This window comes from Hyperolius riggenbachi, chromosome 1 (genome assembly GCF_040937935.1).
Source record: "Hyperolius riggenbachi isolate aHypRig1 chromosome 1, aHypRig1.pri, whole genome shotgun sequence".
Lineage (NCBI taxonomy): Eukaryota > Metazoa > Chordata > Amphibia > Anura > Hyperoliidae > Hyperolius > Hyperolius riggenbachi.
In genome coordinates this window covers 357,558,511-357,583,482 of record NC_090646.1, presented here as the reverse complement: position 1 = coordinate 357,583,482, position 24,972 = coordinate 357,558,511, and the positions used below count along the sequence as shown (strand labels likewise).

Genomic DNA, 24,972 nt, shown 5'->3' with positions numbered 1-24,972 from the left:
TTGACTACACAGGTGTGAAGCTCCATCAGAGCTGCAAAGGTAGTCAGCACAACAGCAATGCCTACTGAAGTGGGCAACACCTCAGAAGGACTTGGGGGGCAGGAGACATCTCCTACAAGTTCTGCACCCTTTGGGAGGAACTCTGAGGTCTCCAGGACATCAGACAAGACCTCAGGAACATCATTTTTCAAGTTTTCTGAGAAGGATTCTGAACTATCCATGTTACAGGGCAAAACTAGAACTTTATTTTGTGAACAGGGCAGATGTCCCAGGGAAGGTTCCACCATAAACTGAGACTGAATTTCATCATCATGAGCGGAACGTACAGGAATATTTACTGGAACACACACTGACTCCCTAACTTTAATCTCGCTGCACCCAGAATTCTGCGTAGCAGTCAAACTAGCTTGCAACTCCAAAACTGCAGAAAAACAGGTGAGTATAGTGGCAATACCTAGACGAGCCTCTAGGGACACTGCAGGAGACTCTAAACAAGGCCATCTTAACTCATCCAGAGTACAGGGTGCAGAATCAGCATTTTCCTCAGAACAAGAAAGGGACTCACAAATGTCAGTGTGATTGGACATCATATTGTTATTCATAGTACAGGGCAGGCTCAGAGAAACTTTCTCTGGACCCAGCAAAAATGTTTCAGAGTCAGATTCGCAAAACCGAAGCGCTGTCTCACTCTTAGATTCGGCTAACAATGTCAAATCCGAGGAGCCAGAACGCAAAACCTGTGAATCAAAAATCGCATTAGGTTGTGAAACTGACGCTTCCATAGCGCAAACCTCCGCGATATGCGGGGCAGACTGTAAGGTGTTCAGGACAGAAACACTGGAGCAACTGTCACCAGGCAACGGGCCCTTACAGGTGTGAACAGGGTGAGACAAAGACGCATCTGCAGTAGAAATAGCGACAACATCAGGAAAAACTTTATTAGACATATTAATTTTACTTTTGATGCTGCAAAATTTAGGAATTTTCCCCATGGCAGGATCACAGATGGAAGATCTTAAAGATCTGTCTCTAAATGACAAGGGGTCCCACATATCCTTGAGAAAACTGGCACATTCATGCTGATCACAATCTGCAGGCACATCAGAGAAACAGGCATCAGATCGCACAGATTTAGACTGCACGCAGTCAGGAGAGAATCCTCCAGGATTCGCACAGGAATCGACCACAGTGGCGCACCCACTCACTTCAGATAGCACAATGTCACGACTCACATGCTTTACCCCAGAAAGGCAGGAACAATCATCCGACAACGATGTCTCTTTATTTGAATCAATTGGTTGGTGTGTGTGCAACTCATCCAAAATCGTCTGCCATACATAAATCATCAGATCCACATCACCCTCGTCACATTCATCGGAATCAATCAATAGGTACATAGAATCCAGATCTGGAATCCAGTATCCAGATAATCTCCATATGGGTGGAGTTCAGGAACAAGAACAGATTTTTTAACTGCTTTAATATAGTGTGCGATCCTACCTATAGTAGTATCGACATAAGCTTTGGATTGATGCAAAAAAACAGGAGACAGATCAACATCATTGCACATATCTTTAGGGAGTGTTTTAGTCAGATTCTTGTGCTTTTTAGTTTTTCTCTTTTTAGCCACTTTGCATGTCTTTAAATGCAAGAAACGTTTCCAGGCAGTTCTCTTGCATCTGCTTAGAGGCTGAAGTGGCATGAGAAACATTAAACTGATTATCATACTGAATGGTTTTGCACATTTCAGACTTGACAGAAATAACCTCCCTATTTGTGGTTGCTATGGGCAACAAATCTTTTGGCTGACAAGCCGAATCAGCAGATTGGCCTGCAAGCACCAATTCATTAACATATGGTAATGACACAGAAATGTTGCATGAGCTGATCTGATCAGCATCATGCTCTGCAGGAAAAAACTCATAGAAATAACCTGGCAGGGGAATTCTAAGCTTACGAGAAAATACATGACTCAGAAATCTGCGAGGGTTATGTCTCAGATTCACGTGTTTGGCACACTTATCCGCCCATACAAACAGATTTTCTTGGAAAAGATTGTAAGCAATCTGAGCACTCCAAGTGGAAATGCTAGTGGCCTGAAATTCAGGATTTGCCAAAAATCTGAAACATTCTGATGTAAACTCATCTCTGGTTTCAGAGTCCAGTATCTTAAACCTCTTAAAGATACAGGACCCATATTCAACAAAATCGTACAAATCAGAAATTCTCTCTACACTGGGAATTTTGGTTGGGCTGGTCATACTGTAACAATTGTGGAATTCTCTCCGTGATCAGCGCACAAGACGTGTGCGCTGACACTGCGGAAATCCACCACAAACGTATAATTTGCGGAAACCCAGCAGAAGGTGCAATGCACCTGTAGAGGGAAATTCCTGTCGACAGGGGGAGCTGTGGAGTGCAGAGGAACAGCTCCTCTGCCCTACCACACACGCCAGACAGGAATTGCACGAAGGGACGGAACGCAATCGCAAGAGAGGTGATTGAGAATGAGCACAGAGACAGATTGTATGTGTGTGCACCAAACTAGTTGCCAACCCGCGACGGTGCACACACCACAGCAGAGATGAAGTAGGAACGCGATCGCGAGAGGTGCGATCGCCAGACGTGACACAAGGTTACAGCAAGGTAGAGCACGAGAGTAGCAAAGGCACAGCAAATCACACAATGAGGAGACACGGAAAATAACAAACGCTAGCTAAACGCGAACACCGCACTCATTCGCAACAGTGCACGCGTTTATGCGCGGTCTCCACGTGATAAGCACAATAGAGACAAACACGCCTAACTAACCACCGACAGACAAACATGAAACAGAGGACGCGAGCGCTTGCTTAACGGTTACCTCACCGAGCCTCCAGCAAGCGTTCGTAGCAGACAAGACAGACACACGAAAACATGAATAAGCGAACGATAGGATCCACAGCACTAGCGAAAAGTGGCTAGCGCGATCCAGGAAGACAGAACAGAAGGATCCACAGCACTAGCGCAGGATGCTAGTGCGATCCAGGAACAGATCAGAAGGGGCTACCAGTAACAACCACTGTTCCGGTTAGCACCCAGACACACAGAACGATTTCCTGTCGACCACCGCTGGGACAGGACAATCGCAGCAGACAATCAACAGATAAGCAATCCTCCCCTTCGGATTTAGGTCTTATTAAAAGTTTGAATTTTGTCCGATGTTTTTTACGTAGCCAAATAAAGTTTAGTATTAATGACTGTAATTTTCTGAGAAAAGGACCTGGAAGCCCAATGGGGATAGCTTGTAGAGTATAAAGGATTTTAGGGAGGGTATCCATTTTAATCACATTTATGCGACTGGACCAGGTGAGTCGTAGGGTAGTCCAATTGTCCAATTCTCCTTGAATTCTGTCGAAGAGCGGTGGGTAGTTGAGTTGGTACAATTTTCCTACATCATTAGGAATCAACACACCTAGGTATTTAACCTAGTTTGGTTCCTGGACGTAGTTTCTACGTCCAGGAACCATGCTCGCTGCCGCGCACCCCCCGTGGCCGATGGTGCGCGTGCACGCGCACTCCCGGCCGCGGATTCGGTAGCCAAGGAATCAATGTATCGGGCTATGGAGCCCGATCACTGATTCCTCTCCCCCGCTGAAAAAGCGACAGCTTCTCTCGGAAGCTGAGCTTTTTCTGGCCGTCTCCTTCCCGATGCGTCACTCTAAGCGCGTGCTACGCTTAGAGTGACGTCATGTAAACAAACTCATGGCCGCCAGCTTGTGGCCAAAAAGTAATACTACACCTGAAAAGAACAAACAAAAAGAATTAACACACATTTACATTATAAATCTATTGTTTACCTCCCACCCTCCCAAAAGTACCCAAATAAAATGTTTAGTATAAAAAAAAAAAAGTTACAATAAAAAAAAATGTAAATATTTACCTAAGGGTCTAAACTTTTTAAATATCAATGTAAAGATGAAATATTTCTATATTTTTTTTATTTTAAACTTGTAAATAGTGATAGATGCAAAATGGAAAAAATGCACCTTTATTTCCAAATAAAATATTGTCGCCATACATTGTGATAGGGACATAATTTTAACGGTGTAATAACCGGGACACATGGACAAATACAATACGCGAGTTTTATTTATGGAGGCATGTATTATTTTAAAACTATAATGGCTGAAAACTGAGAAATAATGAATTTTTCCATTTTTTTCTTATTCTTCCTGTTAAAATGCATTTACAGTAAAGTGGCTCTTAGCAAAATGTACCCCCCAAAGAAAGCCTAATTGGTGGCGGAAAAAACAAGATATAGATCAGTGCATTGTGATAAGTAGTGATAAAGTTATAGGCTAATGAATGGGAGGTGAACATTTCTCACGTGAAACCGACGGAACCTGAATGGGTTGATATGGCTGGGTTGCCATCTAAAATTGAATGAGTTCTTGAGCGAGTTAGTCAAAGTTGGAGAGAGATTAATATTAAGGGCCTCAGTTTTAGAAATGTTAATTTTGAATTTGCTGACATCTCCAAATTTAAATCGGAAAGGATGTGTGGGAATGCTATGTGGGGATTAGATATGTACAATAATAGGTCATCCGCAAATAGTGAAAGTTTGAAATGGTGATCACCTACTTTTATCCCTTGGATTGAAGAATTCTGCCTGAGTGCAATTGCCAAGTGTTCCATGCAAATCACATATAATAATGGGGACAGTGGGCATCCCTGTCTGGTGCCATTGGCAATTTTGAAGGCGTCCGAAAGGGTCCCGTTAACTCGGATTCTGGCGCTGGGGTTATGATAGAGTGACATTTTGTTCATGAAGGTATCACCCAGGCCCAGTTGTCAAAGGGACAGCTCCAAGAACAGCCAGTGGACCCTGTCGAACGCCTTCTCGGCGTCCACAGATACAATGCATAGAGGGAGGTTGGACTTTTTAGCATAGTGTATCAAAGAGACTGTCTTCAGGGTGTTGTCTCTGGCCTCTCTTCCCGAGACAAAACCCGCTTGGTCAGTATGTATGATTGTAGGAAGTAGGGGTTTGAGCCTTTCAGCTAGTAGTTTGGCAAAAAGTTTTAGGTCGATATTAATCAGGGAAATGGGTCTGTAATTTAGACAATGGTTTGGGTCTTTTCCTGGCTTTGGAATGACAGTGATGTGCGCCATAGTAGTTTGGGGGGGGGGGGGGAGAGTGGGATTCATCGATTGAGTTGAACGCCTGTAGTAATTTTGGGGATAATTCAGTGGAGAATTGTTTGAAGAAGGTTCCTGAGAGACCATCAGGGCATGGACTTTTCCCTTTCTTAATAGATCCAATGCACGTCAGTAGTTCAATTTCGGTGAAGCTTTGGTCTAGCTCCTTGATAATGTCAGGGGATAGTGTGGGTAAGGGGGTGGCAGCAATATATGCAGCTATTTTTTACTTCAGTTTAGCTGGGTCTAGGTCGTGGAATTTGCCCTTAATGTTGTAGAGGGAGGTATAATATGTGTTGAATTCTTTGGCAATGTCGGATGTTTTAAATTTAGTTTGATTCTGCTTGTTCTTGATTGAGAAGATATTTGTAGGGGGAGAGACTGGATGTAGAGACCTAGCCAGTAAAGTGCCACATTTGCCTCCCTGGTGGAAGAGCGTGCTTTGGGATTTTTCTCTAGCTATAAGGGTATTTTGGTCTATTAAAGCTAGGAGGGTTTGTCTGGTGTTGGATAATTTAAAGAGAATATGTATTGTTAAAATCGCTCAAAAGTAAACATACCAGTGCGTTAGGGGACATCTCCTATTACCCTCTGTCACAATTTCGCCGCTCCTCGCCGCATTAAAAGTGGTTAAAAACCGTTTTAAAAAGTTTGTTTGTAAACAAACAAAATGGCCACCAAAACAGGAAGTAGGTTGATGTACAGTATGTCCACACATAGAAAATACATCCATACATAAGCAGGCTGTATACAGCATTCCTTTTGAATCTCAAGAGATCATTTGTGTGTTTCTTTCCCCCATGCACTGAAGTTTCAGGCTGCTCTTTTCTTCCTGCAAACAGCTTTGCCCTTGTTTGTAATTCCTCAGTATGTGAAAGCCCAGCCAGCTCAGAGGACGATTTATCCAGCTGATTAGAGCAGCTTCTCTCTTCTCTCTTATCTAAATAACACACAGGCAGTGTGCATAGAGGGGCCAGGAAGGGTGAGTTCATAGCAGAACTACAACACTGAAGAACTTGGCAGCCTTCCAGACACAGGCTGACAAGTCTGACAGGGGAAAGATGCATTGATTTATTACAGAGACTGTCATAGTAGAAAGTGCTGCAGTTAGCCAGAACACATTAGAATAGCTTTTGGAACTTGTAGGATGATAAAAAACAGGATGCAATTTTTGTTATGGAGTCTCTTTAAGGTCTACATCAGGTGAGTATTTATCTTTCAGATTCCCTTCTAGTTCCCCAATTTCGCGGAGCAGTTTAGAGATTTGTTCACTACGCTCTTTTTTAAGCCTTGAGCCATGGGAGATAAAGACCCCTCGAAGAACACATTTTAGAGCTTCCCATTTGATGGGAGCTGAAGTTTCGTCTTGGGCATGATTGAGGGAGAAGTTTTCAATGTTTTTTTTAATGTCTGCTACACAGGTGGGGTCTCGGAGTAGGTTATCGTTCAATCTCCATTGATTCTGGGCTCTCTGAGGTCTATTTAACATGAAGGAACAGAATATTGGAGCGTGGTCTGACCATAATCTGTCTCCTATTGACGCCCGGATGTCCCTGTCAAGGAGTCTTTGAGAAGTGAATAAGTAGTCTATTCGACTATGAGACTGGTGAACAGATGAGAAGAATGTATAGTTTTTGACAGTTGGATGAAGAGTCCTCCAGGCATCCACCAGGCACAGAGACTGCAGCCTAGATTTAATTTTCGTGAGGATGTGTTTGGGAATCGGTTGTCATTGAGAAGAGGAATCTAGCTGTGGGTTGAGACAAAGGTTAAGGTCACCCCCTAGGATTATGCTACCTTCTGCAAATTGTGTGAGTTTGGATAAATATGAAAGTAAGGTGTTACCTGGGTTTCGGTTAGGGAGGTATATATTTGCCAGGGTGTATTTACTATCTTGAATCTGTACTATAACAAAGACATATCTTCCTTGTGTGTCTATTTGTGATTTAAGTATATTTAAGCTAAGGTTTTTGTGTAGTCCTATGGAAACTCCTTTAGATTTGCCCAATGGGTTTGTGCTGTGATACCATTTATTGTAGTATCTGGATTTAAATGAGGGGACTTCCCCCTCCTTAAAATGGGTTTCTTGTAAAAAGATGATCAAGGCTTTTTGTTTATGAAGATGATATAGGATTTGGGACCTTCTATTGGGGATATTAAAGCTCTTAACATTATAGGATGCTATAGAACATTTATCCATTATTTAAGTTTTATACTGAATAGTTAAGCATTCCTTGTCGAGCATACCACAGGACCTGATTGTCGTATCTTCTTTGGGGGAGCCGACACATCTCCTACTGGGAAAAAACACATGGGTGGGGAGAGGTAGAGGTGTAGAAAAGAAATCAAGTAGCAGAAAGATCAAGATTAATAACATAAATCTCAGGCCAAGATAGGGCCTGAGCAATAAGCTTTTAAGTCTCATTGCACACCCTGTATGAGACCCTCGAGTAGGCGTCATCAGGGTGCAGGATTTGGTGGGAGATGGAAGCCAACCGCTTAGTCCAGTGACTCCCACCAACTCAGAACTCTGTTAAACATTTTACATCACAATATATGAAAAACAGCAAACTTATATTAAGAAACTTTCACCCACAATTGTGGGGGCAATTAGGCGCTTGTTTACCAGACATGACCTGAACAAAATCCTGTGAGGCCGTCTAAGATTTTGCGCCAATGTTGTGGTGTGTCTAGCACGTATTGGCGGGAGGGGGGCGGGAAGAGAGGGGGGGGAAGGGAAGGTAGAGAGGAGATGAGGGATAGGGAAGTAGGGAGGAAGGTATGGCCCAGGGAACTCAGTATAAATTACATATCAAGATTATTATCTAAGACTTAGGTTAAACATGTTGTATTACAGCAGTGATAGGGGCCTCATATAACCACACCGTCCCATCTTGACATTGCTGTAATCGTTTTTATGACGGTGTGGGGTAGAGCTTAGATACATAAATCTCCCCCCTCCCACCTCTATCAACCCGCACATATATATTCAGATATTATATATATATATCAAGATTTCGATTGCGCATAAATATTGACTACGTCTGTTATGAAATATATCTTAATCATAAAATATTTCTATCTTATAGTATGGCCAGTTTACATCATCATTAGAATAGAAGTGGGCCATATCAGAGTGTTATCGCATCTGAATTGGGCTACAGATTTATTTGAGAGTATTAAGTGAAGAAGAGTTATCTATTATTATTGAAGCGATTTGGCCCACCGCGATTGGGAACTCTTTTCCATTTCTCCCTTTGTGGTAAGGCTAGGGTGTCAGATTGAATAGGCCATTCCTCTAGAGTAATCTCTGGAAGGTCAAAGGTATCCCTAACTTTCAGTAGGTCATTGGGTGAATTGAAAGTCACCGATTTGCCATCCTTGCTGATGAAAATTGCAAAGGGGTATCCCCATCGGTACTTTATATCGCGTTCCCTCAGGATTTCTAGCAGAGGTTTAGAGGCTCTGCGTAGTTGGAGAGTGAGAGTTGATAGATCAGGTAGTAAGTGAATCTTGACTCCATCAAAATCAATATTTCCTTTGTTACGTGCTGCAGTCATTATGGCATCTTTTTCTTTAAAGAAATGAACTCTGCAGATGATGTCACGCGGTTTGGACGGATCGGACCTTGGAGGGCCAGCCGCTCTGTGTGCACGGTCAATTTCAATCTTATTGTCGGCCGGGGCATCTAGGAAGATATTGAATATTGCTTCCATAGTAGCCATGATGTCTGGGGCTTTAGTGGTTTCTGGCACCCCTCTTATGCGTATGTTATTTCTTCTATGCCGGTTCTCTAAGTCATCAATTTTCATGTATAGAGCAGCAATATGTTTAGAATGAGCATTAACAGTGCTGTTGTGTGTTTTTAGAGAGTCAGCAAGATTTTCTTGGCCCTTTTCTACCTCTTCCATCCTGTGTGTTACGTGTGCAAAGTCCTGTCTGAATTCAGCCATATCCTGCTTGTATGTCTCCATGATTCTCGTGAAGCAGCTCTCTAGGTTTTGTTTAGTAGGAAGAGATCTAATGTAGTCATGCAGATCAACCTCTACAAACAACTCTGCACTTTCTGAGAGTGAAGGAGAAGTCAGGCCTGCAGGTCGTTTGGGGGAAGGCAGGGCAGCCACGTTAGGGTCCTCACTTGCGTCATGGCAGGGAGTGAGAGCCTGGTGGGCAGGGGATATAGGCCTACCTTGTATTCCTTTCCCAGCACCGGAGTTCCGTGGGGAGGATCGATCCATATGTGTTGCCTGGGCTGGACTTGACCGTGATGAGGATCTCCCGTTTGCCGCCCCTTGGGATATGGAGGAGGTGCTGCTGCTCGGTGAGCTAGATGCGCCGCCATGCTGTCCGCTCTGCGGCGTTCCGAGTGTCTCCCCCGGCAATTGTGTTCGCTGCTTTTTGTCTGGAGGACTATGGGGTTGGTCAGGTGAGCGGGTGTCGATGGTTTCTATCGTAGTGGGCGAGCCCACAGCGGAGCCGTCTGCTCTAGGAGACTGAGAGCCGCGGCCTGCTTTGCCACGAGGTGTCTCCGCCATGTTGCTGGTCTCCCGGTCCTGCAGCAGTCTTCGTTCAAGCGGCCTCAGGAAGCGCTTGATCTGGGATTGAGACGGTGTGGTGTGTTGGGCTTTGGTTCCCTTATTTTTGCCTCCGCCCATGGGCTGTTTTGGATGATTAAAGGATGCCGTTATCTGTAATTTTGAGTCTGGGCTGTGGGAGCTCAGCGGCGGTGCGTCCTAACACGGCCATTAGCAAGCCACGCCCCCTGGACAGCTCTCTTTAACTCACACCACAGATTTTCAATTATATTCAGGTCTGGGGACTGAGATGGCCATTCCAGAATGTTGTACTTGTTCCTCTGCATGAATGCCTTAGTGGATTTTGAGCAGTGTTTAGTGTCGTTATCTTGTTGAAAGATCCAGCCCAGGTGCAGCTTCAGCTTTCTCACCGATTCCTGGACATTGGTCTCCAGAATCTGCTGATACTGAGTGGAATCCATGCCTTCCTCAACTTTGACAAGATTCCCAGTCCCTGCACTGGCCACACAGCCCCACAGCATGATGGAACCACCACCATATTTTACTGTAGGTAGCATGTGTTTTTCTTGGAATGCTGTGTTCGTTTTCCTCCATGCATAATGCCCCTTGTTATGCCCAAATAACTACATTTTAGCTTCATCAGTCCACAGCACCTTATTCCAAAATGAATCTGGCTTGTCCAAATGTGCTTTAGCATACCTCAAGCGGCTCTGTCATGTGGGCAGGGAAAAGGCTTCCTCTGCATCACTCTCGCATACAGCATCTCCTTGTGTAAAGTGCACCAAATGGTTGAACGATGCACAGTGACTCCATCTGCAGCAAGATCATGTTGTAGGTCTTTGGTGCTGGTCTGTGGGTTGACTGACTGTTCTCAACATTCGTTGCTTCTGTTTATCTGAGATTTTTCTTGGTCTGCCACTTCGAGCCTTAACTTGAACTGAGCCTGTGGTCTTCCATTTCCTCAATACGTTCCTAACTGTGGAAACAGACAGCTGAAAGCTCTGAGACAGCTTTGATGATGGTAAACAATCTTTGTTTTCAGGTCATTTGAGAGTTGCTTTGAGACCCCCATGTTGTTACTCTTCAGAGAAAACTAAAAGAGGAGGGTAACTTACAGTTGACCCCCCCCTTAAATACTTTTTCTCATAATTGGATTCGCCTGTGTATGTAGGTCAGGGGTCACTGAGCTTACCAAGCCAATTTGAGTTTCAATAATTAGTTCAAAAGGTTTTGGAATCCATAAAATGACAACAGTGCCCAAATGTATACACCTGCCTAATTTTGTTTAAACCATTATTGTGCACTTTCTGTAAATCCAATAAACTTCATTTCACTTCTCAAATACCACTGTGTGTGTCTCCTATATGATATATTTAACTGACCTTTTTGTATCATAACAACCAACAATTTATATAGGAAAATCATGACTATTAACAAGGTTGCCCAAACTTTCGCATCACCCAGTATATCTTCGACCATAAATTGATCACAATATTTGGACCGGTTAAGTTGGATTTTTTAACTGACTCAAATATAAGTCGACTCAAGTCAAAGCAACTATAACCTGACACAAATTCTTACCCTTTCCTGTTATTTCCAACATAAAACGGCAAAATCCATCTGAAATTCCACTTTACATAATGCTAAGATAGTAATAAAGATCCGTTTACTAGGCAAAGGACAACACTGTACAGGGAGTGCCTTACTACTGCCTTATACTGCTACTGCTACTATTTACCTCGGCGGTTTTTGATTCAGCAGACGACCTGACAATCAGTGAATTGTAACATTATATTGAGAACATTATGACCGCTAGAGAGACACTGGAATTTTTATTTTTTTATTTTTGTTGTTGTTGTTGTTACAATTACAAGTTATAGCGGTTTGTTAAGTAGTATACATTCAAACTCGACCTAACCCACAGGTTGTTTTGCGATTTGTCATAGATTGTAAATGTTGATTAGCAAATTGCTGAGGAGAAACAAGCCAAATGTCTAAGGACACCTTTACATCCAAATAATCTATCTGATCATAAGCAGTACTTACAGGTGACCACTGTCTATTTGTGTACATAGCTTTGGCAGCGCAGATTACAACTGTCTAAACTCCACTTGATCCAGTATTTGCCAGCCTTTCTCAAATTTTCCGCTTACCGTTACTGGACTATGTATATGCACGATGAGTCTACCCAGGTGTTTTGTACATTTAAGTGCGGCTTTACGTAATCTCATCTACTTAATAATTTTTGTTCCATTCTTTCCAACTAGGAAGCTTACAGATTAATCTATCGCACGTATCTCCATGAGGGTTTCCTGAGTCTATGGAGGGGCAATTCTGCAACTATGGTGCGAGTAGTCCCTTATGCAGCCATACAGTTTTGTGCACATGAACAATACAAAAAGTTATTGGGCAGCTATTATGGCTTCCAAGGAGCGTAAGTATTTGAGATTATTACAGACCAATTCAGAGCTAAGATTTTTGGGGGCATTTTCTCTGTGTATTTCACTTATTTATTTTCACATTTCTCGTTACCAAATGCATGTAATGTTTGTATTCCCACTTATGTGTTGAGCTTTACTTTTATGATGTTTACAATTGGTTCCTTGTTATTATCATGTCCATCACCACGGGTAGAGAGAGCCAGTAAGGTGCTCAGTGTCTGTATTTTCATCACCACACATGCATGCTAAACATAACCATGGCTAACTAGCTCAGCCTAGTATTTTTATACTGGAGATTAATCTTTCTGGCATGGCATATGCTGGATCATGTTCTGGTCGTGTAGTACTCCTTCTTTTGAAATATTAGGGCTGGATGAGAGCTGCAGTTCCGGTGTCACAGTTTCCATGTACTGTAGTGGTTGGATTTCACTAATACATGGCACCACATTATGTTGTACTGGGGCATTCTGCACAGATTGTAAGGCAATACCAGTGGGAAATTAAGACCCTGCATCCAGCATGCAATTCCATCAAAACCTTTTAGATTTGTAAGTGTACACACAGTAATCACAACTGGTGTGTGGTTTTATGGAGTAATGTAAAATATCAAACAGGGTTGCATCATGCATGGCCAGACTGAAGATGCTAAATGGATATTTAGTTTAACTTTAGATGTAGTTGTTTCATTGTTGTGCCTCTCAATAAGTACTATTAGCGTTTGTATGGGGAAAAAAGCAGAATAGAGAACATAGATATCAGATTTAGTATGCAGTAGTAGAATTATTTCAGCATTGGTTTGATATCACCATAGATGCCATACACTAACCTGATATTTTAATGAAAATAATCCATCGTGGTAAATGAGGTTTTTATGCATTTGTTATGTACATGGAGGACAGACACGGGCATGTATCGTCCATTTGCTGAACCAGCTAATATTGGCCATAAGTCTATGGAACCCTAGGTAAATCAAAATATATTAGCACTTCCCTACAAAGTTTACTATTCCCCATTGCTATTTCTATAGTGCATAATTAGGTACATGAATGACATTTTGTATTGTGTACTTTAACACTGTGCTTGTTGTGTTCCATTGTAGCGGACAATATGATCGCATTGCATGGGTGGATAAGGTTATAGGCATGGGTTATGGGGGGTGGGGGTTAAGATTAGGATCGGTAAGAGAGGGTAATGAGTGAGAATAATGTTAGATAATGTTTTAGTAAAATATCTGTATTATTTACCGATAGTTTACTTAGGTGATTTACACTTTTAAAACATAAAATAAATTCTACCCGAGATTTTTCCTACCAAAACTGGGTGCCCAAGTATCTTGCACCCCTTTTTCACGCATGTAATTGATGCCATCTCTTACCTGGGCCACTCATGCCGCATGCCTAATTGTTAATTTTCAGTGTTGAAGGAGAAACTTGCAATGTTTCTGTATATTGGGTGGTTTTCTTTCTTTATTTTTTTTAACATTATTTACTGTACAATCCCAGGTCATCCCAGGTCATGGCTGCGGGAGGGCCTTCCAGTATTCCAAATTAACACTTGTCAAGGCATGCAGGCACGGTGAGGGCATCAGCCACCTCCCTCCTCCCCCCCCCCCCCCCCCCCATCTTGAAATATCCCAGACCTTTAGTCGCAATACTGGACAGTACCTTGCCTTGTGCCCCTTCCCCCAGTTAAGTCATGTTTCATGTTGATCAGGACCCAATAGAATTTTATACAGCCATAAATAAAATTAAATTTAACACATGCTTTCTAGTATGGGGGCTTTTTTTGTCAGTCAAAAGGAAGGTATATGCAAATATTCAGCTTCATATGAGTAGTACATAACGTCATCTCCGTGACTGTATATACAATTAATTCTACTATGTCCTTAAAAGAAAAACACAGGCATAGATGCAGAACTGCTGATGTATAGTATGTCTATAGCTATGAAAACTTGCATATTCTAATAAGTCTTCTACACGGTATTTGTTTTGATTGTTGTTGCGTTAAAGGACAACTGTTGCAAACCAATGTCACATACCTCTTCTAAATAGAACACTGATTTACAGAAAACACATGATGTCTTGCATGATTGCTCTCTACTGAAGGGTTATATGAAAGGTATTCCTTCAGCCAGAAGGGCTGGGGTTGCAGCAGTTTCTATTGCCTTTCTTAACCTCCCCAGCGTTCAATTTTCCCAGGATTTCTGTGCAAACAGTGATAACATTTATTTTTAAAGCTTTTTTTTCCTGTAACTTGCCAAAATGTGTCAAGCAAGGGTCTAGTATACAGTGCAGGAGAGTATTGATGTGTATGCATATTTATACTGTTCACAGCATGTTTTTTTGAACGGACATTTCTGTCCATACCGCTAGGGAGGTTAATAAAAGTACACGGACAAATTAAGAATGTTGATTCATCTTAATGTTTCTACAGTACAATCTTGTTATTGGGATTAGGATTGTATATATTACTATAGATCAGTGATGGCAAACCTTTTGGGGACCGAGTGCCCAAACTGCAGCCCAAAAGTTGCTTGTCTAACGCAAAGTCGCCTCCCCAACCCCCCCCCCCCCCCCCAAAAAAAAAGTTAATGACAGATTGGATGACAGATTACCCACCTCCTCTCAAGGACAATTAATGACAGATTGGGCAACAGCTTAACACCCCACCTCCTCCAGACAGCTAATGACACATTGGGCAACAGATTATGGTCACCCCCACTCCCTCCCCTCCCTCCACAGACAGTAGGTGGCAAGATAATTCAAGGTAACTCCAAGGGCTGCTGTGGGGTGGGTGAGTGGGATGGTAACTGTATGGGCTGCTGTAAGGTGGGTGGGTGGATCGGGGGGGGGGGGGCTCCATGGGCTGCTGTGGGCTGGGAGGAAGGCTCCATGGGCTGCAGTAGGGTGGGTGGGTGGGGGGTCTCCATGGGCTGCTGTGGGTGGGTGAGTGGCCTCCATGGGCTGTTGGTGGCTGCTGTGGAGTGGAAAACTCTCATCGGGGCCCCCTCCTGTCACCGTCCTCCTCCATAGTGCTGCCGCTGCAGATGAAACAGCTTCACACGCACTTTTTTCTGGCTCTGGGCTCCATCAGATGCTAGAGCTCCAGGTCCACACTGTCTCCTCTGCACTGCCGCTCACACTGAATCAGGAAGTATTGCGAGCAGCAATGAAAAGGAGACAGCGTGGACCTTGAGCTCTAGCGTCTGATGGAGCCAGGGAAGGTGGGTGTGAAGCTGTTTCTTCCGCAGCGGCAGCACCATGGAAGAGCACGGTGACAGGAGGCGGGGCCATTGAGGAGGAGGAAGAAAAGTCTGCCCCCCCCCCTCCAGCACTGCTCCCGGTCGGGGCACCCTGCCCCCGCTGCAAACATTCAGGGCATTCCGAGCCCTGACAACTGGGGCACTGTGGGTGGAGACTCCCGCTCCAACCCCTCCAGGCGTGCGGCCAGATTGTTGGTGGTGGCGATGGGACACAACACAAGTGTCCACAGAGACAGGTCTGCGTGCCACCTCGGGCAAGGGTGCCATAGGGTTGCCACCGCTGCTATGGATCAATATCTTAAGAACAAAGTAGAGAACTCCTTGTTTCTCCCTGATTACCTTTCATCTATTCAGGTTGCAAGGATCACACTGATATATTTTACCTTACCCATCTGATACAAATTTGGAGGTAAGACCACCATGATGAATGATGCCGTTTTTTGCGGGGAGAGGGGGGTTTAGCGTCCCACTTTTTACTTCTTCTTTTTTTTTTTTTTTTTTTTCCCTCGTATTATTAAGATCACCAAATTTTTCAAACTTGCAGATATGTTTGTAAGTGGTACAGTGTGTTGTGTTTTTTTTTTAAGTTTTGAAAAATTAGATTTTATGTATTTGCACACAATTGTTCCCTTTTTTTCCCCCCTTTAGCGCTTTAACACCTATTCCTCGCCTTCTCGCTGGGTCACTCGCCGGTACATCAGCAACTATGTTAACATATCCACTGGATCTTGTTCGTGCACGTATGGCTGTAACGCCAAAGGAAATGTGAGTTATTGGCTGTTTTGCTGCAGGTTAAACATTGAATAAGAAACGCAACAGTGTGTATTTACTTAGGCTGTATAGGTGACCTGTGCACTACTTTCTGTATTAGGAACATTCAGTTCACAGAGTACTTTCAACAGCCTATCCCGCAGCTGTCGCTGTCAGCACTTTGGCTTGCTTGTGAAAAGATCTTCATAGGCTTCTGTCAAGTTATCCGCTGACACTTTTTCTTTCAGCAGCTGTTGCAGACTTCAGATTATTAAGTGAAATTTACTCTTCAGCCTTGTTTTTGGCAACCACAGACTTTCATTTACTTAGCGTAGATATCTACTTTCGTTTTTAGTTTTATTATATTCATTTGTAGTTTTGTATGCCCAAGGCTGAGAATACTTATACTAAATGTGAAGAATGATTGTTATCAACCTGCTATCGGTCATTTACCATTTTGCTACAGTGCCTCAGTCAATGCATTAATTGAGGTGGGCCTCTCATTACATTTAATGTTTTGTTTTCTAATCAAAAAACTAATCCATAAAAAAAAAAAAAAAAAAAAATTAGGATAAAGGTGCGTACATTTGCACTAGTACTGTTTCCTGCAGGGATCTGGACTTGATCCCTCATGCAATACCTCAGAGCCCAATGCTTTGCAGACTTGTTGCTAGCCTTCAGGTTAGTGATGTGTTCAGTTGCTATCCGGGGGGGGGGGGGGGGGGGGGTCGAAAAGCGAAGGGGGAAAAGTTCAGTTCTACTTACCTGTGGCTTGTTGCAGGTCCCTTTCTCCAGCCCCCTCCACACTGATCGCTACCATGCTTTCTTTCTCCAACTCCTCCTCTCGGTATATGCCCTGTAAGTTAAGCCAGTCAGTGTTTGCGCAGTGTGGCCACGTGCACCCGTCTAGCTCCCGGCTATGGGAGAGCGGCCGGGCCGCACATGCGCAGTGTGCCCCGACTGGCCAAACTTACAGAGCTTCTACAAAGAGGTGGAGGTGAAGGAAGACGGCGTGGGAGCGATCGGTATGGAGTGGGCTAGAGGAAGCCCCAGGTATGTATAAAACTTTTATACGAAGTAAGACACATTTATAGCTTACAAATATTTTATTGCATGTACAGTGATGTAAAAAACTATTTGCCCCCTTCCTGATTTCTTATTCTTTTGCATGTTTGTCACACTTAAATGTTTCTGCTCATCAAAAACCGATAACTATTAGTCAAAGATAACATAATTGAACACAAAATGCAGTTTTAAATGATGGTTTTTATTATTTAGTGAGAAAAAAAACTCAAAACCTACATGGCCCTGTGTGAAAAAGAAATTGCCCCCTGAACCCCCTAATAACTGGTTGGGCCACCCTTAGCAGCAATAGCTGCAATCAAGCATTTGCGATAACTTGCAACGAGTCTTTTACATCGCGAGTAATTTTGGCACACTCATCTTTGCAGAATTGTTGTAATTCAGCTTTATGTGAGGGTTTTCTAGCATTAACCGCCTTTTTAAGGTCATGCCACAGCATCTCAATAGGATTCAGGTCAGGACTTTGACTAGGCCACTCCAAAGTCTTCATTTTGTTTTTCTTCAGCCATTCAGAGGTGGATTTGCTGGTGTGTTTTGGGTCATTGTCCTGCTGCACCACCCAAGATCGCTTCAGCTTGAGTTGACGAACAGATGGCCGGACATTCTCCTTCAGGATTTTTTGGTAGACAGTAGAATTCATGGTTCCATCTATCACAGCAAGCCTTCCAGGTTCTGAAGCAGCAAAACAACCCCAGACCATCACACTACCACCACCATATTTTACTGTTGGTATGATGTTCTTTTGCTGAAATGCTGTGTTACGTCTACGCCAGATGTAACGGGACACTCACCTAACAAAAAGTTCAACTTTTGTCTCGTCGGTCCACACAAGGTTTTTTCCCAAAAGTCTTGGCAATCATTGAGCTGCTGTTTAGCAAAATTGAGACGAGCCTTAATGTTCTTTTTTCTTAAAAGTGGTTTGCGCCTTGGATATCTGCCATGCAGGCCGTTATTGCCCAGTCTCTTTCTTATGGTGGAGTCGTGAACACTGACCTTAATTGAGGCAAGTGAGGCCTGCAGTTCTTTAGATGTTGTCCTGGGGTCTTTTGTGGCCTCTCGGATGAGTTTTCTCTGCGCTCTTGGGGTAATTTTGGTTGGCCGGCCACTCCTGGGAAGGTTCATCACTGTTCCATGTGTCACGGAACAGCCGTGAGAAACGAGAACGCAATCGGTTTATTGCGCCGATTGCCCTTGATTGTAGTCGGGCCAGCAATTAGAGACTGACATTCCTGTTTTTTTAAATAGGCAGTTTTTTTTTCCCCCTGTTAGCAGCTGGCAGGAAGACTGGCCCTGTGACTTGCTGATTAAGCCAGAGGGGTAACATTTAGATGTTAATTAGCCAGCAAAGAGCTCACTCTGCCATTTTGGGAATAGACAGGATGAGCTCACAGCAGGGGGCTATTCAAAAATCTGCTCTGCCCAGACCGGCCGGTGCCATATAAGACACAATAAGAAAGCATGGAGTTTAGGATTTTGAGCATGTTTAAGCAATACCGTTCAGGTGAGAAATGTGAAAGTTATATCATTCTGCTGGTCCGGATCTTGTGAGTATTTTGATATTAAATTTGGGCCACTGGCATAACCAGAACTCTGGGAATTCCACCGTTTTTTTTAACCGGGCATGCAAACATGCCCAAGTTTGATATCATATTAATCGGTAGGTTCTAGGGATCGAGAATATGTAATTATTATTTGTGTGCCGGCCGCGTAGGTCTGTCTAGAGAAGTGTCAGGGTTGTGAGGTTGCTGAAGCCCCTGCCCCAGATGTGATTACCATAGTCCGGCCCGGGGGCCGACTCTGGAAGCCCGCCTCTGAACTCCGCTCCATTAAAAGTGAATGAGCTGCCTGGGCAAATGATTCCTCCATTTTAACATCTTCCTGAACACACGGCCACTGTGAGGAACAAGTGGTGGCCATCTTGCCGGAGCTGAAACAAAGGACATCCTCCATTTTGTTTGGATTTTAAACCTTGCTGAACTTTGAATCTATCTCTGGAACAAAGAACTTTAAGAACTTGAAACCGTTTGCTTGGACTTGATGATTTTCCCACAAAAGGACATATTTCCACAAACCCTAAGTATTTTCTCCCTTTTTATTTCATACTGGCTATTACTGTTTTAATAATTGTTGATTTTAATAATTGTCTGTATATATTAATTATTTATATTGCTGTGAATAAAAGACTTCCTCCAAGTCATTCACTGTTCCGCTACCCTGCTTTTCAGCTGTACACAGGAACTGATCCCAAGTCTCTGGAGAGACGCTACTATTGGTTGTTTTTGGCTAGACAGAATACAGCGTGTTTTAACCGTTTTTATTCGCAGGATCAGTCAGGCAGTCGGGTCCACGGGCCCCTACCCGTGGTGGTGGCAGTTATACCCTGAATCGTGTGAGAGTTGTAATTACCCGTATCTCACAGGCTCCCTTCTGGTTTGTCTGCGGCCAATTCCCAACGGTTCCTGCGCATTGACTGCGACCAGAGTTCGCACGATCCGTGCGCTGGCACCGTTTGGAGGGCCATTTGCGGTCTGTCCACCAGGGCTCCTGTGACACCATGTTTTTGCCATTTGTGGATAATGGCTCTCACTGTGGTTTGCTGGAGTCCCAAAGCTTTAGAAATGGCTTTATAACCTTTACCAGACTGATAGATCTCAATTACTTTTGTTCTCATTTGTTCCTGAATTTCTTTGGATCTTGGCATGATGTCTAGCTTTTGAGGTGCTTTTGGTCTACTTCTCTGTGTCAGATAGCTCCTATTTAAGTGATTTCTTGATTGAAACAGGTGTGGCAGTAATCAGGCTTGGGGGTGACTACAGAAATTGAACTCAGGTGTGATAAACCACAGTTAAGTTATTTTTTAACAAGGGAGGCAATCAGTTTTTCACACAGGGCCATGTAGATTTGGAGTTTTTTTCTCACTAAATAAAAAAACTATCATTTAAAACTGCATTTTGTGTTCAATTATGTTATCTTTGACTAATAGTTAACGTTTTTTGATGATCAGAAACATTTAAGTGTGACAAACATTATTTATTTATTTATTGTATTTATAAAGCGCCAACATATTACACAGCAGGCAAAAGAATAAGCAATCAGGAAGGGGGCAAATGGTTTTTCACATCACTGTATAGTATGGTGAAAGCACTATGCCTTTTTAAAACCTTATCTCAGGATCCCGCACGCACTGATAAAGCATAGATCCCATTTTTTAAAATTGCTTGGCTTGCATTTAGACCTTCAAATCTAGTGAAGAAAACATATACCACATGATACATCACATTTAGTTACATACACCACTGGCAAGAAGTTGTAGTTCCCCACCTGCGAACAGTCAAAGCAGCAGAGAGACCAGTTAGAAAATCTATGTATGTAGATAATCCAATTCTCATCAGCTGTCCTTGCTAATGAGGCCTGCCAAAGACCAACTGACATTACCAAGACTAATACAAGCTTTGTTGTATGCTGCAGGTACAGTAATATCATCCATGTCTTCATCCGTATGTCAAGAGAAGAGGGCTTGAAGACTCTGTACAGAGGATTTGCGCCTACAATCCTAGGAGTAATTCCCTATGCAGGAATCAGCTTCTTTACCTATGAGACATTAAAGAAAGTGCATGCTGGTAAGTAGTAAACAGGAATTTTGGAACGTCTGGGTATATTACATGTTTCGGTTTGTGCGTATCTTGACACTTCATATGTGTCCCTTTCATTTACTCCACTTCCACAAGACCTCTTGGCTGACAGTGAAGCTGATCACTAACCATAGAATCTTCATTGTACAATTTTACTACAATAGAGTCCCGGTTATCCAAGTCTCTACCAACTAGTGGGCTCAACTAACTGGCTGCAGGGTTGCCAACTCATCCCTTTAATTACTGACACATATGAATTATACAGGGTGTGTGGCTATTTAGATGCAGTTAATGCACTGGTTATGTGCAAATAGCCCCAGAACCTGTATAACTTAGATCTGTAGATCTGTCAGTAATTAAAGGGATGAGTTGGCAACACTGACTGGCTGTCAGTGGGGGGAGCTATGGGGGCATGCCTTGCTCATTTTGTAGAACAACGTGCAGTGGAAACCACTTTCAGAAGCTCTGAGTGCCGGTCCTCTTCACTTCTACAGCTGTTTGCCACTCTGCTGCATCGTTATATAGCTTCTGTTGTGTCAACTGATCCGCATCAGGTCACATGCATGAATCAGAGCCGTACAGAGCAGATGATGTAGGCAGCTGCAGTAAGTGAAGAGGACTGGTGCCTAGAGTTTTTCTGAGGGCAGGTCAGTGTTCCATTTAGGCTCCAGATTACTTCTCAAGCAACCGGAAATTACACCTCAGGCAATCCCCGCCTGTGCCAGATAACTTTACTGTACTTTTATGTAGTTTAACAGCTTACCTAATTAACCTGCTAAGAATGCTCCCAATCTGTTGCCCCTTATGCTAGATACACACGATATAATTTTCTGACAGATTTACTGTCAGATTGACTATTTCCAACAGGTCTGATCTGATTATCGATAGATTTTCCATTCACTTATATGGAAAATCGATCGAAAATCAGATCGGACCTGTTGGAAATGGTCAATCTGACAGTGAATTTCTCAGAAAATTGTATCGAGTGTACCTAGCATTACACTACATAGATAAGTGTTGTACAATAAAGGTCTGCAGCAAGCTTTACTTTGCTTTGCCAAATCAGAAATGTCAAAAGATATTAAAGAGAATCTGTATTGTTAAAATCGCACAAAAGTAAACATACCACTGCGTTAGGGGACATCTCCTATTCCCCTCACAATTTTGCCACTCTCCGCTGCATTAAAAGTAGTCAAAAATTGTTTTAAAAAGTTTGTTTATAAACAAACAACATGGCCACCAAAGCCGGAAGTAGGTTATTGTACAGTATGTCCACACATAGAAAATACATCCATACACAAGCAGGCTGTATACAGCCTTCCTTTTGAATCACACAGGGCGACAAATCCGAAAGGGGAAAGGTAAGTTGATTTATTACAGAGACGTGCTAGTAGAAAGTGCTGCAGTAAGCCAGAGCACATTAGAATAGGTTTAGGAACTTGTAGAATGGTAGAAAACAGGATGACCTTTTTGTTACAGAGTCTCTTTAAAGTGCCCCTTAACCAGGTTGTGAATAATACTTTTTATACCGGTTTATTTCTGTCAGAGCACAATTCCCCCCCCCCCCCCCCCCCCTCCAGTGCCCCCTGTGTCCCCCGCACTACTCAGCCGGAATATTTGACTGAGCAGAATGTCAATTATGGGCAGGGAGGAAGTGTCAGTTCTTCCCCTTTCTGCCTGTCCTTAGTTCCAACCCCTTTATTCAGAGCTTATAGTTCCTGACATAAGTTACTGCACACAGCGGGCAGGGGAGTTGTGCTGTGCAGGCTTGTGGTAATTGAGGTCAGAACGATAGTGTACAGGATCTTCTCAAAAAATTTGCATATTGTGATAAAGTTCATTATTTTCTGTAATGTACTGATAAACATCACACTTTCATATATTTTAGATTCAAATACACACAACTGAAGTAGTTCAAGCCTTTTATTGTTTTAATATTGATGATTTTGGCATACAGCTCATGAAAACTTCCATCTGCTGAAAAGCTTTATGGAGATGAAGATTTCATTTTTCAGCACAAACTGGCACCTGCTCACAGTGCCAAAACCACTGGTAAATGGTTTACTGACCATGATATTACTGTGCTCAATTGGCCTGCCAATTCTCCTGACCTGAACCCCATAGAGAATCTGCAGGATATTGTGAAGAGAAAGTTGAGAGACGCAAGACCCAACACTCTGGATGAGCTTAAGGCCGCTATCGAAGCATCCTGGGCCTCCATAACACCTGAGCAGTGCCACAGGCTGATTGCCTCCATGCCATGCCGCATTGAAGCAGTCATTTCTGCAAAAGGATTCCTGACCAAGTATTGAGTGCATAACTGAACATAATTATTTGAAGGTTGACTTTTTTTGTTTTGCAAACACTTTTATTGGTCGGATGAAATATGCTAATTTTTTGAGATAGGAAATTTGGGTTTTCATGAGCTGTATGCCAAAATCATCAATATTAAAACAATAAAAGGCTTGAACTACTTCAGTTGTGTGTATTTGAATCTAAAATATATGAAAGTCTAATGTTTATCAGTACATTACAGAAAATAATGAACTTTATCACAATATGCTAATTTTATGAGAAGATCCTGTATATTAGAACACAATCATTCTGACCTCAAATACACTAAGCCTAACCCTAAGCGCAGATACCCTACACACTGTGTGCAGTAACTTATATCAAGAACTATAAGCTGAGAGTAAAGGGGGCAGAACTAAGGACTGGCAGAGAGGAGGAAAAACTCACACTTCCTCCCTGACCATAATCCATGGCTTAGTAGAGCTGGGGACCCAGGGGGTGGAGAAAGATGGTGCTGTGATATATGTCAGTATAAAAAGTATATTATTCAAAACCATGTTCAGTGGCACTTTAAGCAAGTTCTCAACTTTCCTCCAAAATACCAGGTCATAAAACTTCCACCTACATGTTTGACTGTGTGGGTAAGGCATTCCACTAACCAATGTAGATTTGTATAGATTATGCTGTGTTATGGGAAAATCCTCTAATATAAATAGACTTTTAGCAATATTCAACTTTGTATAAGCGTGCTGTGTATTTTCATTTTTTTTCTGTAGAGCAAAGTGGTAGAAGCCAGCCTTACCCCTTTGAACGTTTGCTGTTTGGAGCCTGTGCTGGACTCCTGGGTCAGTCAGCTTCTTATCCCCTGGATGTGGTGAGGCGGCGCATGCAGACTGCTGGTGTCACTGGACATACATACAGCTCCATCATCGGCACCATGAGGGAAATTGTAGCAGAAGAAGGTCTTATCCGTGGTCTGTATAAAGGGCTAAGCATGAACTGGGTAAAAGGTCCAGTGGCAGTAGGCATCAGTTTTACCACCTTCGATCTAACACAGATTCTCCTGAAAAAACTGCAATGAGTGACTAATGTCCAGAGGTAGAATGTCGGTCATATAAAGATCATTTAACCCTTTGCTGTTGGATAGGATTTCTTTCTACTGCTAAGGCGTTAATGAAGCAAAATCCTTCTTTCCAACGTGAAGGAAAACAATTGTTCTGTGAAGAAACAGAAACAGTTTGGTGCTAGGGTAGTTAGCCAATGTGGCTACAGCAAAAAAACATTTAAGCACAGTTGCCAAAACAAGGGGTAAAGTTTGCAGTCGTTTGAATGGGGAAAAATGTAAAGCTTTGAGTGCCAATCGGAGGGTTTATTAAAGAGCCCTTTCATATTCAACAGCACAAGATGCACAGTGACTTCTCCTCCCCCACCCTATATAAAGCTGCTATTGTCATCATCTCATCCTTTCTGTCTTTGCCATTTGGAGCGATGTCCCTTAGTTATGTCAGAAAACCTACAGTTACATTTGTTCAACTGACTGAACAGTTTTTTTTTTATTCTTATTGGAAGGTGGTAAGAAACCAGTACAAGTCTTTCATGAAAATGCAAAAACAGTAATCTGAGAAAAGCCAAGCACCTTGTATCCACAGGCAATCAGTTTCTCCCTTAAAGCTGAATAATCACCACAGCGACGAGGAAGATGGGTCCAGCAGCATCTCCCTGACAACGAGCGTCCCATGATCCATCTTCTTGCCGGCGGGTATGCATGATGTCACATTATGGGCGCAAACGGGAAG

The 24,972-nt window shown here is 42.9% G+C and overlaps 1 protein-coding gene across 2 annotated transcripts in view; it reads left to right on the top strand.

Annotated features, from left to right (window-relative positions):
• SLC25A42 (solute carrier family 25 member 42) overlaps positions 1–24,310 on the top strand; it is a 71,956-nt gene extending 47,646 nt beyond the window's left edge. For both annotated transcript variants that reach the window (XM_068234194.1, XM_068234195.1), the window contains exons 5-8: positions 11,984–12,150; positions 16,068–16,184; positions 20,721–20,872; positions 23,953–24,310. In XM_068234194.1, the coding sequence (XP_068090295.1) occupies positions 11,984–12,150; positions 16,068–16,184; positions 20,721–20,872; positions 23,953–24,257 (741 nt within the window). In that variant the 3' untranslated portion in view covers positions 24,258–24,310. The remainder of the gene's footprint in view (positions 1–11,983; positions 12,151–16,067; positions 16,185–20,720; positions 20,873–23,952) is intronic.
• The last annotated feature ends 662 nt before the right edge of the window (positions 24,311–24,972 follow it).